Source organism: Coturnix japonica, chromosome 1 (genome assembly GCF_001577835.2).
Source record: "Coturnix japonica isolate 7356 chromosome 1, Coturnix japonica 2.1, whole genome shotgun sequence".
NCBI lineage: Eukaryota > Metazoa > Chordata > Aves > Galliformes > Phasianidae > Coturnix > Coturnix japonica.
The window spans coordinates 172,422,761-172,450,371 of NC_029516.1; the positions used below are offsets into that span (position 1 = coordinate 172,422,761).

The 27,611-nt window shown below is 42.0% G+C and overlaps 1 protein-coding gene across 3 annotated transcripts in view; it reads left to right on the forward strand.

The window, feature by feature from the left end:
- The window catches only part of NARS2 (asparaginyl-tRNA synthetase 2, mitochondrial), a 49,743-nt gene extending 23,070 nt beyond the window's left edge, over positions 1 to 26,673 (forward strand). Inside the window, exons 7-14 of one of the 3 annotated variants that reach the window (XM_015852449.2) lie at positions 6,871 to 7,003; positions 13,741 to 13,839; positions 14,257 to 14,294; positions 15,657 to 15,723; positions 17,173 to 17,322; positions 18,042 to 18,139; positions 20,142 to 20,168; positions 20,247 to 20,764. In XM_015852449.2, coding sequence (XP_015707935.1) covers positions 6,871 to 7,003; positions 13,741 to 13,839; positions 14,257 to 14,294; positions 15,657 to 15,723; positions 17,173 to 17,322; positions 18,042 to 18,139; positions 20,142 to 20,168; positions 20,247 to 20,253 — 619 coding nt within the window. In that variant the 3' untranslated portion in view covers positions 20,254 to 20,764. Of the gene's footprint in view, positions 1 to 6,870; positions 7,004 to 13,740; positions 13,840 to 14,256; positions 14,295 to 15,656; positions 15,724 to 17,172; positions 17,323 to 18,041; positions 18,140 to 20,141; positions 20,169 to 20,246; positions 20,765 to 25,591 lie in introns of those variants that run through there. The other 2 variants (XM_015852450.2, XM_015852448.2) reach the window with 2 other exon arrangements.
- The last annotated feature ends 938 nt before the right edge of the window (positions 26,674 to 27,611 follow it).

Sequence of the window (27,611 nt, forward strand, 5' to 3'; positions counted from 1 at the left end):
CCAGTGCAAAAGTACTATAGAGTGCCTAGGGCTGCATGGCTGATAAGGGCTTTACAAAGATACCCCCTTGGTCCTTTCTGCATCTCCACATTTTTGGGAGAGGAAGCAAAGGGAATGTGCTGACAGATGGCTGTAGCTATCCACGCATGTAGGGCTGAGTGTAGTCCCAGCAATGTCTTGGACTGTGCTCTTTACTTCCTTGTGCGGCTGTAAAAAATGTGCAGGTAGCATCAGAACAGGTTTTGCATTGATCTGGTGAAAAGCATCATCATCCAAAATTCCAGGTCCTCCTAGCTAAGCTAAGGTAACCTATTCTGTACCTCTCCTGAATCCTTTGCCCTCTGAACATCTTATCACCCCTGTTGAAAGCACTGGTAGATGCTTCAGGATCCGAGTCAGCAGATCCAAACATCCAGATTTGTCTCTCTACAACTGCCTGAAATGAGGATGTGGTGAGATGGAGGTCTGCCTCTTCTCCTGCCTAACTAGCAGTAGGACAAGAGGGAACAGCCTCAGCTTGCACCAGGGGAGGTTCACGTTGGATGTTAGGAAAAATTTCTTCTCTGAAGGAGTGGTCAGGTGCTGGAATGGCCCAGGGAGGTGGTGGGGTTATCATCCTTAGAGGTGTTTCAGGAAACATTTAGATGTGGGATGTAGTTTAGTGGGGAAAATACTGGTGATAAGTGGATGGTTGGACTGCGTGATCTTGGAGATCTTTTCCAACCTGGGTGATTCTATGATAATCTAGTCCAACCATCAGCCCATCACCTCTATGCCCACTGAACCATGTCCCTCAGTGCCACATCTTGGTTCCTGAACACCTCCAGGGATGGTGACTCCACCACTTCTTTGTACAGCCTGTCCCAGTGCATTACTGCTCTTTTGGAGAAGAGATTTTTGCTAGTATCCTGAATGTGCCCTGTGTTCCAGCAGCATCTGCTTCCCAGGGAGGATTTTACGCCCAAGGAAATGGCTCTAGTATTAGGCATTAAGGCAGACAGCTCCATCTCCTTTTGCTCTCTCAGCTTTCCTTAAGGTCAGTCCACAAATCCAACAGTAGTGTGCACACTGAATTTCTTCAAAGGTTTGCAGTCATTGCACTGAAGCAGAATATATGGAGATGGATATTTCATAGTCGACTGAACTTTGTTGCATTAAACTTTTAAAACCTATATTTAAAACAATTATTTACTTATCACTGTAGATCTTGAGGCCTTGCAGATTTTAAATAGCCTCACCCAAACTTTCAAGTGGGGCTCCAGCTATGCTATTCTTTATGCAGTGATGCACCCACCAATGTGGTTTCTGGCTGTCATTCATATTTGTGGAGCTGGGAGAGCCAGTGTCCAGCTGAGAAAAAGCTGACAAAAATAAGTCCTCTTTAAAGTTATTAAAATGCAGTTTATAGACAACATGTGATTTTTCCACTCTGAAAGAAAAAGGATTTATCACAGTTGCTTTCTTTTTTTTTTTTTTCCCATGGTTGTGATGTATTTTTATTACTTAGAGTTGGAGTCACTGGGATGAATACATTTTGAAAGAGACCTTTGGACCTTGTTTCATTTAAATGCGTGATACGTTTTGTATCACTTCTTTGTGGAGGGTCTCTTTTATCTAGGGCATGGAAAACCATTTGAATAAATGCTGGACTGCTTTGGTGGCTTTCATCAGCCCATCTTAAGTTATCGTTGCTAATTGGTTGCTTTATTGACTTAAATTAGAAATAATAATAACCAAACTCAAACAAAACAAGAGAATAAAGTACTAAAGAGACTCATAAAGGGGCAGAGAGCCCAAACTGATGGGATCTTTGATCCTGGAGTGGAGGAGGTTGTATGGCTCCAAGTTAACTGCTTTGTGTCTCAGTTTACCCCTGTTATCCTGCCACCTGTAAACTAACAATAGGAAGCCTAGGTGTGCAGTGAGGCTTCATATATGGAAAGTGTGGGGTGCTGTATCAGATAGTTGGGGAGTATGGATCACGTTGTTGTTCATTCATTTGTGCCTGGATCTTTGTCAAGCAGAGATGGGTGGCCTGAAGAGGAGCCTTGCTGCTGAAGCCAAAGCAGATGACGTGGCTGGGGAGAAGCTTCTGGTAGGACTCTGCCCTTTGGAAGTCACAGCAAGGGAAACTGCTGTGTTGCTGCTGGCTGGCTGGGGTGGAAGTCTGGCACTTCCCAATCCCTGTCTGGGAACTTAGACAATATAATTTTTTCTTAATGTGCGTGTTTATTTTTGACTGCCTACAGAAGGAAGTACAGTCCCATCTTGTCACAGCATGAATTGGAAACGTAGAGCTCAGCACCTCAGCTCTGCTGCCCAGGCCTGAGCTTCACAGGCTGCTGTAAAAGCCCCTGTCAAGATGCAGCTTTTCATCATAGGCAGGTGGAAGTGGCACATTTTGCGAGGAATCCTTTAAAACTCCTTTTTCAGCATCTTTTTCTGGATAAAATGCATTTCTCCTCTGCTGACTTTCCAGCAAAACTGTGAACATTTTGACTGCACAAAATCCAAACCACCAAACAACAGTAATGGGAATATTAGTTTTACATAGAGGTTAAAAAACACATACTTGTGTCTGTGGTTTCTCTTTAACATAGTCCACTCAGATCAACGATGTAAAACACTGTCCTGGAACCACAGATTCTTCAACCTGCTGAGCACTTGTACTTCCCCAGCATCTTTAGGAGCTCAGTGTCTCCAGCTCCTCTTCAAACAAGAAGAAGGGTCATTCACTGTGGCCAATGATAAGAACTGGCGCAAATCACCCTACATCTGAACTCCTGACCACAAACCTCTTTGGAGTAATTGCTGTATTTTGGGTTAAGCAGGCACCTGTAGTATTTTGGGGTGAGAATGAGGGCACTGAAGAAATAAATAGCTGCATGCTGGTGTGGTTTAGTGCTTAGCCCTGAGTCACAACAACCATCTTCTGTCTCCAGCTGTGTCACTAGTGTGTGGTGTGACCTTGACATAGGCTGTAAGCTGACTGTGCAGGAATTGCATCTTTTTGATTAATTGCCTTGCTCAGAGTTAGATCCCCTTGGTTCGACAGCACAAATAAGTCTTTATTACCTCAGAAACAGCATGAAGTCCTGGCTCAGGAGAAGAAGCTCAATCCATTCCTGGCTTGGGAACCATCAGCACAATTAATTATATTTGAACTGCAGTGTAAAAATTGCCAGGAAGGCAGAGATACTCAGGCCTACAAACATTGTGCGAGTTTAATTAAAAGGATGATTTCAAGCAGCTTTGGGCACAGATACTTTATACTTCTCCATTGATTTCTATCACTGCCTTACTAATGAATTGTCAACTAGCTTGAATCAAATGAGTTTTCATTCTGCATACCGTAAAGTTCTTTGCATGGGAGGGGAGACTCCTTCTGTAGAGCATTTTGGTAATACATAGGCTTGCAGAAGGAAGAAGTTTCTCCCTTCCTGGGTATTTTACAGGTGGCGATCACAAACACAGCCTCCCATAAGTGTCTTTCAGTGCAGAGGAGGGCAGTGCTCCGGCAATGCGTCCATGTGCTGATTTCTGCTTTCAGAAGGACTCCTGTCAGCCTGCAACATAGAGGTACCTGAGCCCTTTGCTGGACTGGGGTTGCAAGCTCAGCTTTCTGCAGGATGGAGCCCTGGATATTCCTGGGGAACATGGTGGATATTCTCTTGGCCTCCTACTTAAATTCTCAGATTAGCCCAGGAAACTGGGTAGAGAATATGCTGTCCCAGAAGGGGAGCGATTAATTAAGCAGCTCTGTGCTACCTTCTGGTTTCAACCCCAGCCAGCAGCATCTGGAAACTGCATAAATGCACTTGGACTTGCTGACCAGAGAGCTCTGATCTGGAGCTCTGGGTGAGGTTGGCTGCAAAGGGACTCATTTCAAAGACTCTCTTCTGTGCTTTCGTAGCAGATGAAAGGACAGCGGGAATTCCAGATGTTATACTGCTCTGCCTTTACTAGGTAAAGCAAAGGGTTCGACAGATTGTTGTGGTGTTCTTTTTTTTTGGCCTAGGTGTGTTTTGGATGCTGAGCCAGTGTTTTCAAGCTATTTTTGAATGCTGGAGGAAATCTTGCAGAGGCTGGGGAATGTAAATGATTAATTATTGGCTTGGGAGGCACAGTCCTGGACTGAGGCTCCATTGAGTTAGGTGTTGAATGCATACAGAACAAAGTGCCCTTGGTACCATAAGACTGAAGCAGAACCAGCTCTAGTGTCAGTTTTCTAATGTACTTATACATGCTTGGTGTGATACTGCAGACACGTTTTGTAATAGCAGCTGAAGAACAATTAAAGGTCAAATTTGTATAGCCTGCATCTATGTAATGTCTTATATCCTTATTGTTGCTGTTGTTGAGCACCTTGAATAGTCCATGAAGCTTCAGGGCTGTGTTTTTTATCCATGTAGGTGCTGCTCTGTGTGTGTGTTGGAGGAGATTGGTCCCAGCAGGGTGGCAGGAGCTGAGAAGAGGCTGAACATCAGTTCCTGGGGGAGCTGTTCTGCGCTCATCCTCCCCCAGATGTCTGACACAGAGAGGCTTTATTCTAGCAGTGCAAAATCCATCTGTGGCTGTGGAGTGTTTGACCACACATGACATCTTGGAGCAGTAGTTGTTATTTTTTCAGATGGCTTGCAGTCAGCAAGACCCTTGGAAGATAAATAACTAGACATCACGTTTGGGCTGCTATGGAGTAAGAAATAAGGACAGTTCAGAGTACTCATAGTAGTCTGTATTGCTGGAGTCTGTAATCTGCTACAGTGTCCTGTGCTAAGTTACATGTCAGTGCTTTGTACCTTGAGAAATGTGTGTCTAGCTTGTGTTTCCCACTGCAGGCCAAGCTCTGTGTCCTGTGAAGCTCCATAGCAAGTAACAGTTTTTGACCAGTTCAGGCTTAAGCGTTAAACTATTTTGGCCGAGTGAGTCATTGTTTCGTGTTTGTTGTTTGTATTGCTATAGCAGTTGAGACTTTTAAGCTTTGGATCCAAGACTTTGTTGTCCCAGGTGCTGTAGGAACATGGAGAGGGGAAAAAGAAAAGAGGTGGTGTGAGGGAGAACATGCATTTCTCTAGAACCTGAGACAACAGATGGCTCCAGATGGGAGAGCACAAAGAACCGATGAGGTAATACTGACCAGTGCAGTGAGCAATGGTGTTGGAATATCACTTATTCAGACATCACTGAAGGTTTTATAGATGCTTCAGCAAAGGGCAGTTTGAAGGAGGATGATCAAGGCAGGGCTTAAGTTCACAGTAATGTTCTATCAAGCATGGGGAAAATAGGCATGCTGAAAGGGATCCTGGATAAAAGGCTTTGCTGCAAAATCTGGTGCTAGCATCAGAAGTGTTGTGGTCATGTATGGCAGAACCCAGGAGTGGGAGCTGAGGGTTCTGAAAGCAGACAAACTGTATTTGTTTGAATGGGGAAAGCACAGCCAGTGGGGAGAATAAGTTTACAGGCAGGTTATGTACTTGAAATCTTGACCAGGAACTGTTTTCTAGTGTGTAGGCAGCTAACAGCTCAAGGAAGAAGAAAGTGCTGCTGCTTTTGATCATAACCTTTATGTGTTGTGTGATATGAAGGAACAGATGAGTGAACCAAAACATGAGTGCACCTTTGTTTGCCACACAGATGCCTTCTTAAAGGGTAAAGGAAAAGCATAGCATTTTAGTAACATTTTTTGTTTAAATTTCAGTTTAACCTGTGCACAATCCCTAGTAAACATCCTTTTTGAGCAGAAAGCTTGCAGAAGATACAAGTCAAATGCCAACCCCTGCAGTTAGGTCCTTTCATGGGCATTAAACTGTGCCTGATCTCTACTGATTATGTCCTTTTTCCCCTAAACATTGTCAACTCTTAAAAATAATGACAAGTTTGGCATGTACTGAAGGGATCTGCTGCCCAGTTCATGTTTTCTTCTGAAACATCTCTGTCTCTTCCCCATTCATGGTTTGCCTCCCCTGTGGTGTGGCAGAAAAGACAACTGCCATGGGGTCTGATTGGGAAGCTGAAGATGTCCAGGAGTCTGCTTTCTTGTAGCCTGCAATATAAAAACATTCCTTGGAGTGCAGTTTCCCCACAGTTGAAGTGAGATTTGAAAGGAGTGTTGCTCTTTGTTACAAAGAATTTTTAGGAAGGGATCATCAAAAAGGCCTTTGTGTCCTTTGTAATCAGCTCAACATGACTAGAGGGGAGGCTAGAGGGCTTCCCAAAATGTTGCTGGAGGAAAGACTTCATAATAGGAAATGCATTGGTTACTTCAGCGTAAGGTGTGTTCTGTAGGAACCATGTTTAGCTGAACCATTCTCAGCTGATTGAAAGGAGCTCAATCCATTCTCTCAAAGGCCCTTTCAGGGATGAACCTAGATCTTGCCACTAGAGGAGACTGCGAGCTGTACACCATATGTTCATCCTGCTGGGCTTCACCAGCACCCTCGCAGTGCTAACATTAGTCCTATAACATCAGCAGCAGGACCCTCTCTTCTCTGCTATGCTTTGGGATGTCGTCGTACCTAGAGATGTCAGACCTTGCAGACAGATTGATGTGAAGAGGTATGGATGAGGGGAGCATGGCTGGTGCTTCTCCCTTCACCTGATACTGCAGAATGGACCATGGGTGTAAATGTTGTTCAGTGAAAACTGCACAGGTTTTGTTTAACCTCACTTAGTCATGGAGGGCTGTGAATCCCCCCTCTTCCCACCACACTGAAGGAATGTAGCTGCAGTGTACACATTAGCATCATTAAGCTGGTCAAAGGTAAAACGGAAACATGAGTATTTCTAGATCCTGCAAGAAAAATGAGCTTGTAGATGGGATTTTCCTATGCTTGTTTGCTGGGCCTGACCTGTTTGGTTCTTGCCTTTCAGGGCCTTTACCCGTGTGTTCACCTTTGGCCCCACATTTCGAGCTGAGAACTCACAGAGTCGCCGGCACCTGGCAGAGTTCTACATGGTGGAGGCTGAGCTGTCCTTTACTGAAAGCCTCCAAGACATCATGCAGGTGGGCACCTCCAATTGCTTATGGGAAACCAGTGTCCAAACTCCCCGCTCCTCCCTCAGCTGTGCTTATTGCCACCATCCTGAGGTCACAGCTTCTCTCTCCATGCATGAGGTGAGGAAGGGTTGCACAGGCACATCCCAAGGTTCAGGGTTTGGTCAGCAGAGGTGGGGCCAACAAGGGGATTGGGAAGGGAAGATAGAAGAAAGAACAGAGGGAAAAGCAGAAATCTGCTCTGAATGGGAGGCTGCATACAGCCAGAAGATGGATAAATGCATGTGACTGGTGCTAAGGAAAGTGGCACTCTCCTCTTCAAAGCCTTTTGCATCTCTCCAGTGAATCTCAGCTGTATTTACACAGTGGGCCCCTTGTTATTCTCTTTGAAAAGAGTTCCTCGAAAACTACATTGAAATTAAAAGTGGAAACAACAGCAGCTGACATACACTACTCACCAAGACTTTAGTGAAGACTGAAATCCCTACAGTCAGCTAGCTTTATATATTCCAGGTTAGATCTCTTAATCATATGATGGATGCTAATACATCTTACTACTTTCAGCATATGAGCCATTTTGTACTCAGTAGGACTTGTCAGCAAATATTGGCACATGCCCTCATATAGCAGGTGAGCTTCTTGGAAGGCTGTTGAGAAAATATCCTTAATAATATAATATTAAAAATGATATTCTAAAAAAAGCTTGAGATCCTGGTTATATATGCATGAAATAACATCCAAGTGATGTTTTATTCAGCCTGAATCATATGCAGTCTTCAGAGTCAGTCTGGCCTAACAGCAAAACTGTATTGCAGTCTGGAGAAAAGAAGGCTCCAGGAAGACTTTGTTGTGGACATCCAGTACTTTAAGGGAACTCATTAAAAGCAGGGAGTCTGACTTTTTAAATGGTCTGATAGTGACAAAGGGGAATGGTTTTAAACTAAAGAGGAGAGATTTAGGTTAGATGTCAGGAGGATAAGTCTTTACACAGAGAGTGGTGATGCCCTGGCACAGGCTGCCCGGTTTGCTGTGGGTGCCCCATCCCTAGGAGGTGCTAAAGGACAGCCTGATTTAGAAAGTACCAGCTGTCCTGACAGCAAGAGATTGGAACAGGGTGTTCATTAAGAGTCCTTCCAACCCAAGCCATTCTGTGGGTTTGTCCTGTCCTGTACAGAACTGTGCTGCTGCTTTGTCTTGTATGTCAGAATAGCACTGGGCTGTGCACACTGACCCACTGGGAATCTCTTTTCTCCATTAATAAGAACCCAATCTTTCTTTTCCTGTGCATTTTTTTCTTCCTAATGCCTTATCATACTCTTAGAGCATAACATACATGTCTGTTTCCACCTTTCTTAGAATCATAGAATGGCCTGGGTTGAAAAGGACCACAATGCTCATCTAGTTTCAACCCCCTGCTGTGTACAGGGTCGCCAGCCACCAGACCAGGCTGCCCAGAGCCACATCAGCCTGGCCTTGAATGCTTCCAGGGATGGGGCATCCACAGCCTCCTTGGGCAACCTGTACCAGTGTATCACCAACCCCTGGTTGAAAAACTTCCTCCTAATCTCTAACTTAAGTCTCCCCTGTCTCAGTTTAAATCCATTCCCTCTTGTTCTGTCCTCACTTGTGAACAGTCATATCTCCTCATGTTCATGCACTCCCTTCAAGTACTGGAAGGCCACAATGAGGTTTCCCCAGAACCTTCTCTTCTCCAAGCTAAACAAGCCCTGTTCCCTCAACCTTTCAGTTTCTCTAGGTAATAAGGTGCTGATTGAAACCTTAACAGATTCTGCCATACAATAAGCAATTCTTCTGCAAGGTGGCGTTTAAGCCTTTGAACACAGCATGAACATATACTGTTGCAGTGAGAAATCTAATTCCTTGTCTTCTGAAGCATATATGGCCAGTTTGTAGGCTTCAGATAATTAGATTTGAGAACAGTCCTGGAACTTGTAGGATCTTCGCTTTGTAGGAAAAGAAAGAATTCCTCCCTTGGCTTGTTTTTCATTGCTGCTAAACATCTTAGGAAGTCTCAGCTTGTGCTTTCCTTTTACTCTTGCCCCAAAGACTATGAGAATCATCCTTTCTTACCCCAGAAATTCTCCTAGCAGTAATGGTTTTGCATTCCCCATAACAAGTCTGCATTGCAACATGTGCTTACTTTAGTGAAGTTCTCACTTGCAGAAGTGGAGTTCCTGTTTTGTTTATTTTTAGATCATTGGGCAATCTCTTTAAGAAAAAAAAACACCCACACTAAAACAAACAAAAAAGAAAAGACAGATGCTCTAAAGCCTAAGTTAAGTTTCTTTTTCCCTACGTTAATGACCTAAATTCAGTGTTATCCCACTGGGCAGTTTGTCATCATCTGCAAGGTCTTCATTTGGTGCAGAATGCTCAATTGAAAGCCCTGGGGGCTATTGACAAGAGTTAGCATCTGAGCTTTATCCTTAGATAAATAGCTGGATTGTTTAAAAGTTATTTTTGAAGTTGGCATTCAAGATTTGGAATGAATACCTCTAACTTCAGTAAGTTAGTGTGCTGGGAATGCTCAGCTTCTTCAGGGACATCTTCAAGTATTTGCTTATACACCATTAAAAGGTACAGAAAAGCCTCACTACAAAGATTAGCATGTTTACCATTCTCTGATGAGGCTTGAGATCTTTGCTCCAAAAGAAAAGCAGCTCTCTTTACCAAATAAAAGGAAGAACAATATTTAATAACAAAGGCACATGTACTTGGGAGCAAAGGGCCTTTTCTCCCCACTGTAATTGCACAGAGCAGTGCTCGGTTATTCCTAAATTAGCAACCCAGTTCTTATGAAGTCTCAAGTGCCTTGATCACACAGTCTGAAATTTCTGTTTTGTGCCAAGATGTGTTTTAGTGCTCCAAAGAAGCTAAACTCTTGTAGCACTGGTTTCACAATACTTCTTGTGGAAAGTCCCACTGTGCTCAGTGTTTGGTGCCACGCTGAGTGGTTGGGTGGTACTATTACAATTTAGTGTACAGGGTGTATGCAAGTGTTTCTATGGAGAGACCTTTGAGGCCTCCTCCCAAGAGAGTCTAGTCAAGAGGTTGAGTCAAACTGCCCCAAGGCACTCCTTCTCCAAAGTGAGTTAGAGAGGGCCAAGTTAGAAGGTGGGAGAGGTCCAGCTTGTATTGAAACATCTGATCTTACCAGAATAATCTTTCTTCCAGTTCCCAAATGGGAAATCCAAGATCTCCATTCTTATCTGTGCTCTGGGATGCCTGCTACCATCTTTTCCCATTCTCTTCAATGCTGTGTTCATCATGTCTGTAGGTTTCTGTTTTTCGTTCCAGCTGACTTAACAGTGAAGTGAATTTTGAAGGGTCCCAACAGTGAATTTTGAAGGGAGCCTCAAAGAGTTCACGTGATGCCACCATCATTGAATTGTGTCAAACATGCATACAAAGCCATGCTAAAATAACATTATTTGGGCTGTAAAGATAGGAAATGCCAGAAGGAATATTATTTTTTGAGGACACTTTGGAAAGTCTGTGCATAATGATATTCTTAATAAAATTGGATCTTAGAACCACTGTCTCTCACTGCATAAGATGGAAGATATAATTTAACACAGTATTTGAGCTCTGTTCTGGGTGCAGAAATATCATCTTTCTCTGGTTATATACTTGGTCAAAACATTCATTGCTGTAGCCCAGTGACATGGAGCATTGTTATTTCCCTTTGATAGAAAGGAATTCAGGCACAAAATGAAATCAATAGCAGCACTGATTTGGGGCACCCATTGGAGGGTGTATCTACAGGGTTATAGTTTTCCTTTCTAAAGTGGCATCCAGCTGTCATAGCTGAACCTTTTTCTGTTTCCTGGATTCCATCAGCAGTTACTGATTAAGTTCTATGACCAGGGAAGCAGTGGTCCAACAGCTTTTTCTTCACCAGGTGACAAGGAAGAGTGATCTTCAGCCTGTAGAAATTTAGCTCTGGAGCTGTTCATAGTATAGATGAGAAGAAGAGTCTTCACAACAAGATCAGCTGTGAGTCTGCTCTGTGTATGTGTGTATATGTACATGCAAGTGGTGTGTGTGAGAGCAAGCATGAGGGCAACAGATAATGATCAGGTTGATAAATGTTTGGTATGTACATTCACTGTCACCTGCGTTGCATCAGTACTCATGGCCTGGGTAAATGTGGAAGCAAAAATCCTACTGGTAGTTATTGTATATGGTTGCACGACCTAATAGAATCAGAGAGATGGTTGTTAAGTTCCACAACAGCACCAGGACAGGTCAGGACTGATGCTGCTGAACTTCTTTGAAAGGTGAGAATTAAGAGGATAAGTGGGGAGAGGTGGGAGAAAGGAAAAAATTTACCTCGCTTACACTTCTACCAGCATATTTCCTATGTTTTCCTTATGAAACAAGCAAACTAACAAGCTTTTGAAATCTAGAGTCCCACCTCTAAGACAGATGGCCACCTGTGAGTCCTCTGGTGTTTTGCATGTAAAAGCCTCCTATCAAACATGCTTCTTTCAGGACATATTCACATACAATCACTTGATCTATCGCTCCAGCTCATGTGCTCCCTCAACTAGCAAGCCAGTGGCTATGGTTCTCCACTCCCTTTTCATACATCCTGCTTTCAAGTCCTTCATTATATTATCTACTTAAAGCCATAACTTCTGAGTAGGAGAGCTTTTTTTTTTTTTTACCTTTATTTTTTCTGTTCACTGTTCATGCCTGGTACACATTTGGCATAAATAAGAGTGGCAAGAAAGCCAATGTGTGACCCACGTGTCTGTCTTCTTTGCCAGGATAAAACCTCACACTCAAACCTGGAAATATTTCTCATATTGTTTTTCCCATACCTCCCACATCTTTTTTTTTCTTTCCACAAGAGGAAGCTGCTTATGTCGAATGCTGTGGGAACCTAATTGTTACTTTATCGCAGAGCGAGGGAAAAAAAGCACTAATTAAACAAGATGCTTTTCTAAAAACAGATGATACTTTCATTTTCTAGAAAGAGGAAGCTTAATGTAAAATTCCCTTCGTCTCTGCCTCGGTGAAACCAGATGAATTGCCAAGAAGTTCTCTGATTTCATTTGCATAAGGCTTTTTCTAGCTACTTTGAAGAAAGTTCAAAGCTGCCTGTTTGGTTATTTGCCACTCAGCAGCAGGAATGCTGGCTTTTCATTTCCTCTGCGTTTTGAGTACTAGTAGGGGTAAAATTGTTTATCTGCATATGATAATGCTGTGCCTTAATTTGGATCTTCCTTTTTTAGCATGGGGCTCTGATTGATGCAGGACTATGAAGGCTCTGAAGGAGTGAAGATGGGCTGTTATACAAGGTTCTCTTGGCAGGTGGGGTGCAGAGACTGTTCATCAGTCTGTGTTTTAAGCAGTATAGAATGGGTGATCAAACATGAGAGTCTGAACAAGATGCTTAAAAAGCTAATCTTAGCTATATCAGTAGCCAGGCTTCTTCTTCTTGAGTTTAGTTCCTCTTGCCCTGTATCAGGTTCCTTATGGGGCAGCGACTTGCTTCTTCCTCAGACTTGCTGACAGTAAGGTTCATCTTTTCACAGTGTGCCTCCCCTGGGCTTAGCAGTGTTGAGAGCCCACTGTTGATCTAGATATCATTGGTGGTTTTTTTGCCTTTGTCAGCTCTGCAGTTAATGAAACAAGTTGTTATGCTTACAGAAAACACAGAGATGTGCCAGGGCTTTCCAAAGTGCTTTTTGTTGCAACAAAATCCTTGGTCTTAACCCAGGCTGATGAAATGCAGCCCAGCTGCATTGCTGCATTGCTTACACAGATGAGAATAAGGAAAGTGATTCTGAAGAAGAGTTGGGAGTGTCAGTTCTCCACAGGTATCCCTGCTTTGCGCAGGCATGGGGGCTACAAGTAGTTATGGGAACTCCTACTGGCCAGCATGACAGCAAGTGTTCTGGATAGACTGCTCTGCTTAACCAAGCATGAAAATGAGTCTTACAGCAGCGAAATGCACTGACAGACAGTGTGGGAGCTTTTTTTGTTGAGAAGCAAAATGGCATTTATTTCATTTAATTTCTGCATAGGTTAAGCCCTTTTTAATGGGTAAGTATATCCAAACAGGATGCCAGTGTTGTTTAGCTAATCCACAGTAGTTTAGGGGAATTAAAGAAGGTCTCTTTTTTGTTTCTCAGGCATCTCTGTATTGATGTGTCCTCAGCTTTAACTCAGTGCTCATCACTAAGTGTGTTCTCTTTGAGTTACTGTGCAGGGTCTCTAACTGGAATTGGTTGAATAGTCTGGCTCTACACAGTGTGGATTTATTCTCTTCTCCTTTAGTTCTGTCTGTTGTGACAGTAAAGCAGAAGGACAGAGTTGCTCATTACAGGAAAGGCATCTCACTAGTGATTTATCTGAGACCAGTTACCACAGACGGTTGTATTGTGTTCATTTGTGGTTGACCTGGGCTGCTCCTTGAATATTTGAGGTGTGTGGTTTTTTTTCCACTGGAAATACTTGTCTGAAGATGCTAAGGCCATCAGCAGACACTGAGACCCGAAACCTGTAGCAGAAAAGCAGGTTCTAATCCACTTCAACCGGTGAGCAAGCCTGCTAATTAGCAGCATTAGCAAGCTGGTACTCTCTCATGCAGTCTGACCATGCAAAAGCACAGAAGCTCCTTTTGTACCCTTTGGTTGATGTGTACTGTGTTTTATTTATAGTCTGGGACGTCTAAGCAGTGTTAATTTTCCATGCACTTCTGTTTTCTCTGTTAGGTTATGGAAGATCTTTTCAAGACAGCAACAAGCACTGTGTTCTCCAGATGCCCTCGTGATGTTGAGCTTTTTCATAAATACGTAGCTCCTGCACAGAAGGTAATAAATGTGACAGGAAAGAGCTGCATTTGGGAGGCTCTTGACAATAGGGAGGCTTGATTTTCTTTTTACTGTGTTCTACTGTTAATAAATTGTGAAAAGCCATGGAACTGGCCTGAGCTTAAGTTATTTTTCAGATCAACACAGAGAGAACTCAAAGCTTTCTGTTGGTGTTGGCATTTGTGGTACAGCTGTAGCTGTCATACCAGCTTGTGACATCTGAATCCTCAGCTCAAAAGTTAGGCTCCTTTTTAGTACTGAGTGACTTGAAGTAGATTTTGACATATGTTTAGAGCACAACACAGATCTACAAATGGGATCTTGGAGGGAGGTGGGGGAGAACTTTTCTTTCTTTACTCTGGACCTGTGAACCCTTAGGAGTAGCTTTACCGTTTTGTTTTTCTTGTTTTGAACAAGGGCAGGTTGGAACAAATGCTGAAGAACAAATTTGTAACGTGAGTACACTTTAATTTCAAAATAATCTGGAGGAGGGCTTTTGGGAAAAGGATTCCTGTTCTGTATGTCTTTTTTTTTCCCCCCTAACTGAATACCTTCTGAATTAATATGATGTCCAATCCAACTCCCTTGCGATGAACTGGGACTCTATAGATAGTGGTGCTCTCCCTTTATCCCACAGAGCATTGCAGAATTGCTCAGCCCAGCACTGGTTTTCCTATTAAGCAGCTCAGCTTCTTTTTACATCAAGATCATGAAAGATGCTCCTTGTGCATCTTATTTGTGCAGACACCACAGAGGGCTTCTGTGAAGTGAATCTCCCCATTTTGATCCTTCTCTCTTTGTACCTTTAACTAATATTCCCAGGAGGACAGAGTTACTTCCAGCTTCTCCCGTGGAAAAAGAAATTGAGTCAGCCCATCTCTCTCTCCAGTTCTTCCTCTCTCTTCCACTACTGGCAGATCTAGGACATTTCTTAGCTTAAACATCCCAGTAATGTGGGTTAAACCTGTACCTCACTGTGCCCAAACATATAGAACAATACATTCTTGATGTATTTTTTCCAGAGGCCTTCCATGTGTTACTAAATCCTTGTAGTTGGATGCGAAGAGCTCATGCTCTTTAGGGATTCTGGTTTATAATTGGGTTTGGATAATGATACAGAGAGAAAAAATTATTGTGAGCAAGTTATCCTTTCTGTCTACAGCATTTTGCTTGGTATGTGGAAAACCTGTCAGCAAAAATATCTTCCACCGAGTCTTGATTTCCATCTACCAGGCTTGCAGCAACTTTAACTGCACTTTTTTTTTCTGTTAGCATTACCATTATTGTGTCAGTTCTGGTGAAAATTAGTGGGAAGTCTGATTTCAGAACTGTTATAGGAGTAGAGAAACATTGCTGCAAATAAGTATTGTGATATTTGCAAATTGAAATGAAAACACTCGAGGTGCAAGTCCTGGGCTGTTATTTTTCCTTAATACTGGAACAATGGAGCTGTGATGGATCTATGCCAGTGAAGGCATAAAAAAAACCCTCAAATTTGTATAAGGTCAGTTTAGTACAAAACTCCCTTCTGACTGAAACGCAATATTGCAGCAATGCAGAAGTGTTTTGAGAGCTCAGCATTTTCACTTTGCATGTAGTTGAAGCACAGGAAAACATAGGGTTCTTGCCATATGAAATGTAAGTTTTTGGTTTCTATTCCAAGCAGCGTTACTGGGAAGTCTGACATCACACAACAGGTTGGCACGGTCCTGGGGAAATGCCTCGTTAATTTTCCAGTGCAACACTTGGCCAGAACATTTACTTGTTATTCCTTACACAGTTATCTCAAATACTTTTTTTTTTTTTTCCTCTTGCAGAATTTCCTACAATGAAGCGGTGGAAATTCTGAAACAGGCTTCTCAGACTTTCACTTTTAAGCCAGAGGTAGGTGGTTGCCTGGATGTCTTTCCCTGTACCCATTGGTGCACACAGCCAGTCTGAACACTTGAGGTCTCAGTGACCTTTCCCTCTTTACTGTCTGCAAGCAGTGCTAAGTGTGTTCTAGTTTCATTAGCAGTCATCTTAAGAAGCTTATTTCAATGGTCTTCAAAGAAAGGAATTATATTTAGGTAGCACTAAAAGTTTTACAAGGGTTGATAAGTCAAAACCACATCAGAATACCATGTAATGTACATGTAGGTAAAGGGAATCCCTTTCCAAAGGATATAGCTGGGAAAGAGAATCACATAGTAGTATTGCAAACAGTGTTAGATTATGACTTAATGAAAACTGTGTTTTGCCCAATTTTGAATGTATATAGAAGTGTTGACAGTCTCTGGTTGTGCTTATTTCCAGTATACCAATTAGTCTTAACCTCACTTTGCTATTTTAAGGAAAATAACCCTCTGCCTGAAGATATCTTCATAGCTGGTTGGGTAGCTGTCTGATCTTTGTGAACAAGTGGGTGTCAAACCTTAAATCCTGTTTGTGAATATAGCTACAAATCATGCTAGCAGTGCTGTTCCACAAATCATTACTGTTTTTCTGATGCAAAGGAGATTTATCAGCTGACTGCTTAAGAACAGAGATTTGAAAGGAACCATCTCAGTCAAATCTGTACTATCTAAATCTGAAGCAGCAAACTCAGTGTATTTTCAGATGAGGAGAGCCTGCAGGATGTATTTCCCTCCATCTTTTCCATTTCCTCTGTATTCTTTGCACAACCAGTGGTCGTCTGGAGATCTCTAGTCAAAAGCCACAGCATTTATAACATGGAAGAAAGCAAGAAAAGCAAAAGGCATTGCAAATGTCCAAAGTTTCCAATATAGAATTGTTTGATAGGATGCTGAGCTTTTTTTCATATGAGAATTAATGTGGTATGTAACAGTACGCAGCAGGGAAGAGAGCAGTCATCCTAGCAAAGCTGCTTTCTTCACACCAAAAGTAATCATAAAATGACAGTATGGTTTGGGTTGGAAGGGATGCTTGAGGTACTGGGGCAATGCTGAAGTCAGTCTGGGCTGAGTAAGCTAATTTTGGATAGGTTCCTATTTCCCTGAAGCTACGTGGAGAGAGCTTCAAGGGGTTGGTTTGTTTTGGTTTTGTATTGTTTTCTGTTTTGATATCAGATGTTTGGGCTTGATGCAAGGATGATTGGGCCTTGTTCCATGGAAGTTAAGTCATGTTATTTTCATTACTTTGCTCTGCCCTAAAACCTGTGGAACTCTGTGTACTTAGCATATTTTCCCAGTAGGTTGTGTGAACTCAGAAGTTAATATTCATGTTTTTGTGTTAGTCAAAAGTGCGCCTCTCTATGCAGGAATTTTGCTTAGTGCCTTGCTGCAGGTGACGTACACAAAGCAAGATACTAGGTCGCTTTTCTTCTCTTTACAGTGGGGCTGTGACCTCCAAACAGAGCATGAAAAGTACTTGGTGAAGCACTGTGGCGAGGTTCCTGTATTTGTGATTAACTACCCCTATGACCTCAAACCTTTCTACATGCGGGACAATGAAGATGGACCTCAACAAACAGTGAGTCCACAGGTCACACTTTTCATGGCATGCGTCTTAGTTTAAAAGTGAATAGAATCATAGAACGTCCCAAGTTGGAGGGGACTCATAATGATCACATTGAGTCCAGCTCAAAAATGGCTTTCTGCTGGGCCTCTAGTCTTGAAGGCCAGGGTAAGGCTTGGCTAGCATGTGGGTAATCCTGCCCAGTCTTCTTTCTATTGCAGAAGAAATCCCAGAGCAGGAGTAACAGGAGGAAGATATAGGAGATAGGTATCATGAAGATTTTGTTTAAATCCTTTAAGGCATATTTGCCATAGTTTTTCTTTTCCAGGTATGCATTTGTACTGCTGGTTAAGTGCCTAGAATTGTATGGTTTCAGGAAGCCCATGATTCCCCAGTCACCCACATCTATCATGTAATCCTCAAATAGCAGATGGACACTAGAAATAAACTCTTTTTCCATAAGTCTTTTGCTTTGATTTTTCCAATTAAACCGAGACCAGTCTGAATCAGTGCTTCTATTAAAAGAGTGACTTCTGCTGCCATGTGTTGCCCTTGCTTCACTTGCTTTAATTTCCTTATCTGTTGAGCTGTGCAAAAGTAACCCTACAGAGCAAAACAGGGAAGAAAATCAACCCAAACTTAACAGCATGGATGATAACACTGTTCCTAATGCACTTCAATACTGCCTGCTGTATTTCTGCTATAGACTGTATGGCCTAACTTACGTTAGTTTTCTCCTTTTTCAGGTTGCAGCTGTTGATCTTCTAGTACCGGGAATAGGGGAGTTGTGTGGAGGCAGCTTGAGAGAGGAGCGACTACCCTTCCTGGAATCACGCTTACAAAGGTATGGAAAACCTGTGGGTGCCAGGAAACCAGCCTGGCCACAAGTGTGTTCAGGCAGCCCTCACTGGTAGACAAGGCAGGACTGGAAGGGCAACTGTTTGTTTTTTGTCTTTTGATACACGTTTATCTGAGTAAGCAATTGATAACCAGTGAAGGAGGTCCTGTGCTTCTGTTGTAGGCATATGAGGTGCCACTCTGCTTCTGCTCACTGCATTTCTCCACTCTCCACTCTGTATGGACTGTCTGATACAGATTCTCCTCAAGGCTCTTCCTTCACAGCTTTTGTGTCTGAGAGTTGATTGTGAAGGTGGAAGTTGTGTGGCCAGAGCTTTTGTTACTGTGTTGTGCAACTGAGGAACTGCAGCTGGGAAGCTTTGCTTAGCTGTGGTAGGGTTGACTTCAGTGTATTTCATAGAATACTGTTCTTTGCTAAGAGCTTTATGGAATGCTTCATTGGAAAGGGCTGAGCCTTGTACTGAAGTCATATGGGCTCTTTGGCAGTCTTTCCCTACTGTGTTGTTCTGACTCATGAGGCTTAGAGTAATTTTAGGCTAAATTCAGTGTCAGAATATCAAAGCTGTTACTTCATTAACAATAATTGACTTTAGACATGGGGTAAATCTCCATATAATTACTCCGTGGATCCAGTCTGAATTTTCAAAATAACTTTTCATAACTCATCTGAGTCCATTTTTACTATTTGTACACTTGTTACAAAGCAGTTGTGGAGGAGAATTAATCCCAGAGTAACGTAATTTGTACACTGGGAATGAATTTATCACTTAAATCAGCCAATTGGTCACGGAGATGTATCTAATCAGTGGAGAAATGCAAAATCCATTTCAGCATAATGAAAAAAGATAGGGCAATTAAAATCACTACAAGATTGGTTCACAGTTTGTGGTGTAGGATGGTGTCGCACCCTGCAAGACCTCGCTGTGCTTGCTGTTAACTCTCACTGTGAACTGTCGTGACAGAACCATGCTTCAGCTGAAGCAAAGTGCACTTGAAATTTCTATCCATAGAATCCAGAGTTCACAGCCTTCCAGGTGTGGGGCTGGAGGAGGGATCTCAGTAAAGGTCACAGCCGGACTTTTTTGTTTGACAGGAAGATCACAGGAAGTGTTTTGAGCTACGAATGTTGTATCTTCAGTGACCTCAGACTATAGCTCTGCACTTAAGATGAACTGGACAAATAACACCACGTGCTTCTCTGTTTTGAGTGCTCAGGATCTGATCTGCTGAACCAAAATATTTTGTTAATGCCTTTAAATTCTACTTCCTGCAGCCCCAGCACAACCCAGAGAGAGATAACTGGATTCTTGTCTCCTTATGCACATTCTATACAGTAAATCTAAAAGTTCTGGTCATGGATTGCTGTGGTGCACTGGAGATCAGAGAAATGGTCTCATTTTGCCTACAAAAATTTTTGTTTATGTTGAGAGAAATGAGAAGAAAAAAAATCAACTTTGTTCTGTTTCTGCTGGGTTTGAAGAAGGGTGGAGAATCTACTGGTGGCAATTAGGAAAAGATGTCTTTAGTAAATTGCTTTACATAAGCTACTTTTATTTAATAGTTGAACATGTTATTAAATCCGTGGCCATTTAGTGGTTTTTGTGAACTAAGAAGCCACACATATGGGGAGATTTTGCCTCATTCATAAATGAGATTGCTGCGTGTTGTAAGTTTAATATTTGGGCCTATTTTGAAAGAAGGTTTTTCTTATTTCCATGGAGTTAAGAAGAATTTGCACAAGTCTTTGCATGGAGCTGTGTGCTTACAAAACAAACTTTGTATTTTAAGAAGCACGTTTGAGATTCTCTACCAAGTGCCAGAGCTGACAGCCATTGATCATGTCTTCCCTTTATTCCCTGCCTTTCCTTTTTCAACTCAGTTTAGTTCTAAGACCCTCCCATTCCTCATAACATTGTTTTCCACACAAGGGCTGCTTGTGCAGATCTGTGTTCCTTTATTAATGAGTTTTTTTTCTTCTTGTTCCACAGATTAGGACTCACAGATGCCTACCAGTGGTAAGACTGTTTCTTATTTTGCAAGCAGTATTTCTTTTCCTGAGGCTTATTAAACAACTGTTTCATTTTTTTGTGCAGTTCTTGAGGGGGACATTTCTTGGCCCAGTTGCATGGCCATCACTGCCAGTCTCAATGGAACAGCCAGTTCATTTCAACAGAGTTAATCTAGTGCCACTTACTTTATCTTCCCAATTTGTCCACGGACAGCACAGGTCATTCCTTTCAGGACTGCATGAAGTGGATTAATTTACAACTCATCAGCGATACTAAGTCATCAAATCGTGTTCCAAATTGAATAGATTCTGGCCACCATCGCATGAGATAAACAGGTTGCAGAACCACAAGCAATTTGTGACCTTTAACAGCTCTGTGAATGACTCCCTTTGCAATTGACAGAGCAACTGGTTTGAAAAATCTTCCCTAACAAAGCTATTGAAGCAATTAAAATTGTCCTGCTAAGGAGACAGAACAACCTTTGAATTAACAGCTTAGCCCATTAAAATGACAAGACTTTAGTGCTTCTCTTGACAAGTGTTTCTTGGTGTGTGCTTTGTCAAAGCTACTGAGAGGTTGATAGTGCAGAGAATTTTATATTTAGAAGAGTGTATTCAAATGCTCTTTAGTATTTGGATTGGCCATTAGGGAGGCTGCCTTGAAAAACGCAGTAGTAATGCAGGATTCTTACACTCCTCTCTTCTCAAGTATGAATTCACTTTGAAACAGCCCAGTGCCTGGCAGTCCTTTACATGATCCATTTGCAAACAAGGTGAATGAAATGTCTTCCTTTATTATTTGCATTTGTGGGTCAGAATGCACTGTATCACCTCATCTAACCCAGAGCAGAGGGTCAGGATTTCTTTCTGTAATTTCTCTGATCTTGTGCTTTCTGTTTATAGGAAATATTTGTAGACAGGTATAGTCTAAAAATATATTATTTAAAAATATTTAACTGTCTGTGTTCCCAGCTAAAGCTGCTGGTAGGAAGCTGTAAACATGCCCAGTGTATGTTATAGACCAAGCAGCCTGTGTAAGGGAGTAACAGTCAAGCTGAATCCTTTTAGCCTACTGTATTTAGTTGTCCCTTTGAAGCTTATGTGAAATACTCAGAGGAATCCCAGGATCCCATGTGGTACTTGCAATGGTTGTTTTTTGTCCTAACTGAGCAGCACCTGATATTCAAGGTGAGCATTGTCAGCAACTCTTACATGCATAAATAATTAAATATTGGGTCTTCTGGAGAGGAAAGGGTTAGTGACGAAGGCTGATCAGGTGTATGGTTAGATGTTGTGATATAGCCTTAGGAAGTCTGTTGCTCACTAGCAGGGAGCCTTCCAGCATTGCTAAAATAGCTCAGCCCTGCCTTATGCTCCGCACAAGAGACATTGTCCATCACCCATTTTCAGTTTCATGTAATACGTAGCTTCCTGTAATCTCATTTGGGAGACCCTTTTCTTCCCTTTCTCCATTCCATTGACAGTGATGCAGTTTCTCACAGGAGACTGAAACTGTTTTTGCCCCCTGCCATAACAGGGCTTGATATACTAGGAAGGTTTGGATTATCCCATATTGGAATATCCCAGGTTACTTCTGGAATCCAGTCCAGATTCTGCCAGTAAAGAGGTAGATGGGTTGCCAGCATCCTTCTCAGAGGAGGTGGCAAGAGAGACTGAAATTAATCTCCTCCATTTTAATGATTGAATTTAGGCTCCAAAGCTGGCACACAAACTCTTTGGAGAACAGCTGAGTCATTTCTTTTGAAGTATATTTGCTAACTTTTGTATGGACAGCTATATACGATGTTGTCCTTTTTGAAATCCCTTAGATAATGCCGTATCTCTGCTTCTAATTGTTTTCTTCTCCCTCTAAGCATGAGGATGTTTTGGGGCACACTATTTCTGGAATGGCTTGAAGATTTACTTGCAGAGGAGTCATTGGTCAAAGAGGCAACCAACTATGTGTAGATAAAGGAATATGGCCAAACTCCTCTCAGTCTTCTTCAGTTCAGTACAGCTTTCTTGTTGTGTAGGTTTCTTTCCATAAATAGTAAGAGGTGGGGAAATACTTGGCTTGACTTTGGAGTAATTTTATCTTATTTTCACACTCCTTCCTATGAATTGCAGACAATTCAGTGCTGTAGATGCTGATTTTGGCTAGACTGAGAGAGATCTATGAAACTGAGGTGGGAAAGTCAGGAGATCAGAGTTTACTCTGGGAAGTCACTTGCTGCCTTTGTGCCTCTTTCCTGCTGTTCTCTGCCAGTGTTGGCTGTTAGCTCCAGAGGACAGAGACTGTGAATTCAGTGACCATGGGGTATTGAATACATTGTGTTACGAATGGACTGTAAATCCAGCTCATATCAGTGGTTTCCACTGACCCCTCTGAATGCCTTCTTTTGTGGATTACCAAAACACTGTAGCAAAGCAGACTTCGCATGATATCAAAGATAGCATTTTACTCAGCATCAGAACCTAGAATCGCAGAGTTGTTTGAGTTGGAAGGGACCTTTAAAGGTCATCTAGACCAACTCCCCTGCAGAGAACATGGACACTTACTACAGCTCAGCCGGTTTCCATATAGCCTGTTACAGACTGACCTTGAACGTCTCCAGGGATGGGGCATTCACCACATCTTTGGGCAACTAATTCCAGTGCCTCATTAGTGGTACTTGAACGTTTATTTCCTAAAGCACTCAATGAAAACGATTCTTCATATGCTAACTCATTTCACTGCTAGTTTTTGTTGCCCATATTTTTTTCCTTAGTGTATTTCTTTTCTTCCACTAAAGTATTCAGCTCTGGGGACGACAGTGGCTTTGTTCTCCCTAGCCTTACTTTTGTCTGACTGGCAGCAGAGGCTTCAGTATTGCAAGGTGGTTGTATGAAAGATCAAGATTATATTTGTTTTGAAAGGAGACTGAAAAGCATACGTTCTGCTTTACAAATGATCACTAAGAATGCACTGATCTTCATAGTGCCTTGCTGTGCATCACAGGATTTTGTGATGGTGACAAAAGGATATAGGTGTTTAAAGGGATGAAAGGAAATGCTTTTCTAACTTGGCACGTAACAAGCTCATGGAATTCACTGCCAGGGGATGTTGTTGCAGTACATATTTTAGTAAGATTCAAATCTCAGAACTACCAGTCCTCCAAGTCCAGAACATGAACAATGAAGATAGCGGGGGTCATGGAAACCCCCATTGGAATAATGTTGCACATTCCCTCAGTTGCCAATGGAGGTCTCAGCCATTCCCTTAAGTACAAGCTGCTGGGAGAAATAGCTACTAGATTAGTTTGTGAGTGTTTTCTGAGTTGAGAAACATACAACACGTGGAGATTATTGAATGAAGGAAACCTCAGGAAACATTTTCCAGCCTAAAGGGATCTTTCTGTTAATCTGCAGGCAGTTATTCATTCTTTCATATGAGAAGAACAGAAAATTTCTCAATTCCTTCACTTTTTTCTAAGCGCAGTCATTAGGAAGGATGCACAGGCTTGATCCTCAGCACATTTAATTCAATGGACTTTTTCTATTAACTTTAATGGGCTTTGTTTTGGTTCTTTTGCCAGAATGGCTTCTCGAAGTGCTCTGAGATCTATAGATGAAAGCCCTGGATAAGCAAGGGTAGAATTTATTATTATTGTTCATCTGGAAGGAGCAGAGTTATTTAATCTTTATGATGACTTCATAAAGTGTGTTGCCACCAAAAGGTAATGAAGGTGCTAGACACAGCTGTCTTTGCACAGGCTGAGATGTACTCGCTGACATCACCTGCAATATCTGTGCTATTCCTTCAACTCCTAGTTGTTGCTAGAGTTGCCACCAGCTGGTTTACCAGTTCATTTTAGAACTGCTGAGTTGGTACAGGTTTACCTGGCATGGGCAGCACCCATATCACCCACATCCCTCTGATTTAGGAGGCCCTTTATATTTTACAAGTCACCACCCTCAGCATTAGATTTGCTTGTCATCTTGTTTGCAAAGCTGCTAAGCAGGGTTTCCTGGAGGCAGTTCCTAGTATGTAGAGGAAACTCAGTGCCAGGAAAAGGTAAGAAGTTCTGCTTTTGATTTTACTTCTTAGGCAGTGGAGTGGAGGAAGAAAAGCTCTTGAGGGGGAAAAAAAAAAGAATAAAACCAAAACTGTTGTAATGAGTGGCTTCGCAGATTTCAACTATTGTTAATGAACTGCAAGAAGAAAAGTGATATTCTACGGTACAAAAGGCATACTGTCAAACTGTGGGAACAGTGTATAATTCAAGATGTGTGTTTATATGAACTGATATTTATATGCACTTCAATACAGAATTATACATATATATATATTTGAGTGTAGTTCCTTTTTGTAAACTGAGCTGATGAAACACTCCTACATGAGGATGATAAGCATGTAGTAGATGTGCAGTCATGCAGTCCCTTCGCAGTGCATTCATACATAGTGACTTTGTGGCCTCATAAGGCTCAAAAGCAGCCCCATGAAAGAGCAGACCCACTGAGCTGATTTTCACTCCTATTAAAGCATAACTTGGTGACAGTGTATAGCATAGTTCTTGCATGTCACATCAGATGGAATCAGAAGGAGAAAGGGGGAACTGAGCCATCTTAATGTTATAGACACCCACATAGTTGGAATGGCTGCTTCCAAACTAGGGGGCTGTATTTTCTGTGCACAGTAGGTACTGCTCTCCAAACTGCAATGTCTTGTTGCAGATTTCACTTTTGGAGAAGATATGTATGGTTTTTTTTTTTGCTGACTTGCTGTGGGAGTGAATAAATCAGACTATTATTTTGGGGGGGGGGGGGCAGGAGGTGACAAAAAGCCATTATAATTACCCAAACTCAGAAGGAATCTTCAGCAGACATGAAGATGTATTTGAGCCAAGAAATTGGCTTCTTAAGGAATTACTGGAAATGAAACGACTCGTCCTGTTGAAAAGATGACTGGACAAAAGATGAATATTTATTGTAGGGCAGATTTCAGCCTGGCAGGAGCTGAACAAACCCAAGCAGGGGACTCTGACAGTGGAAAAGTTTTGTGCTGCTGTAGGAACCTGGGCTTGTGCCTCTATTAGGGATATAGTTAAAAACTTAGGTGCTCTCAGTACAAGTAGTGCTATGATGTTAAAGCTGTTCTTTCTACCCAAATGAGTTCTTGCGCCTAAACAAAACAGGCTGTAGCATATTGGCAAGGCACAGCTCTGCTGGTTTACATTTGCACCTGAGGCTTCTTGCTAATACAGTTCTGCCTGTCAAGGAGCCCCACCCCTTCATGCCCCTCTTCAATGCTGGCTGCGTTGGCAGGAATCCACAATGTTTAGGGTCAAAGGGAAGTAATTAAGATGGAAAGCAAAACACTAGATAAAAAGCTGTCTCTAATTACATCAGCATAAATGTGCTGCAAAATGTAACTGTCTGTTTAAATTACAGGTACCTAGACCTGCGAAAATTTGGCTCTGTTCCTCATGGAGGCTTCGGGATGGGGTTTGAACGCTACCTGCAGTACATCCTGGGTGTTGACAATATCAAAGATGTTATTCCTTTCCCCAGGTTTCCTCACTCCTGTCTGCTGTAGCTCAGCAGTGTGAAAACTGCCGGTGTGTCCTTGTGTATATAATATTAGCATATGACTGTGTGCATTTTATAGGAAAATTGAGAGAAACTTTGTACTGGTCAAACTCTCAGTAAATTTAATACTGCCTTATTGAAAGTAATATATGTTCTTGTGAGATAATGGAAGCATGCTTGCAGTTAATTTGATAGCAGTTCATGTCTTTGATGCATTTCAGGAGCATTAATAAATCCCATTTAACCAAAGAGTTAAGATTCCCATGAGCACAAACAATGGGAGTCCTGAGTAAGTATTGTTGGGAAGTAGTAGGGGTTTGATGTGAAATATTAATAAGGAGGTGTGACCTGAAATGGACTGAGAGCCGGGGCTGCTGTGAGGCTTTAGTAGGCTTTAATTAAATGCCTGGACGGTGCTTTGAAGGTTGGGTATTGTAAAATTGCAGTATTGTCACTGCTGTGATGTATTTGCTCTTACGAAATGACAGCTGTATAAAGCGTGGCTCTCCCCACCCTAACTTAAAAGCAAATATTGTTTACGTTGGAAAAAATCAGCCAAACCTAGCAAGGAGAAATGTCATCCTGGGACTGCTGGAGTGAATTAGGTGAATGATGTTTGATTTTGTGAATCACCAATAAAGATGTACACTGGGTTGTTTTGTAACTCTTCATGGTTCCTTATATTGTTATAAAACCATGGTACTCGGCATCGTAGCGTTTCCTCCGGTCTCTAATAGATGTTTCTTTCTGCATATACACAGATTAGTTACCCAACTTCTGCAGGAGATACCTGTTCTATGTGCCCAAGCAATCACGTTTTCATGGCAGAAATGTTCAGTTACATCCATGTCTCTGAAGCCAACATGCAGTTTTCTGGTGTTTGTTGTTGTTTCTTTGCTTTTTCTTGTTGTTGTTGGAAAAAATATAAATACATGATGGTTTCATCTGGCCCAAACAGTTTTGTGTGTATTTTGAAACAACCACCATCCACTGCCAGCCGTTGCATGTGTATTAACTAATTGCTTATCGTTGTAGGATCTGAACTCCATGCAGTCTTTAATGGGTTTGTGCTCTCAGCCTCCCTGCCAGGTAAAGAAATATTCATTTCTGTTTTGAAAACAGGATTAAGGGCAGATCAAGTGACTTGCCCAAGGCAATTGGAAACCAGTGGTTTATTTGGGACTTGAACTGAGGATTTCCAGCATCCCTCTTCTAAATTATCACAATCCAACAAATTGTTATTTGCGTAGTGCTTACTACGCTGGAGCCCAAGATGTCTGCAGTAAAAACAATTTATACAAAGAGAAAAAGCAAGGTAACAACCTTATTGCTAATGAACCCCATGTAAATTGGCACATAGAACGTGAAGTGGCTGCAGAACAGCCCTGAAGACTTTTCTTTCCAAGTAAATGAAAGAGATTGAAAAATAGTCATCAAATAGCATTGCACTGGTAACGTTGCAGGCATGTTTTCTCTGTAGTAGGGCTCTATAATGCAGTATCTAGAAATACATGTTTATGTTATGTGGCACCTGCCACGTTTTGGTTTGGTTTGTGGCTGGAGCTCTTAGGTATCATGGTCATACACCACCAGGTCATTGCTTTGGGGTGCTTGGTGCATGCACTGGGACATCTCCTGCATATCAAGATTGTTTTTATATTTCTTTTTGGTTAGGCAGGTTTTGACTGCACACTTGCTGGTTTGTATCTCCTGGTACTGCCTCAGTTCACAGAATCATCATAGAATCCTTAGAGTTGTTAACTGTGGTTCCACGAATGGGTTACAGCACCTACCTTCCCTTTGAAGCCACCACTTCCTACATAGGACGCCCAACTATCTTCATGCATTTGAACTATCTCCTCTTTTAATGAGTTATCTTAAA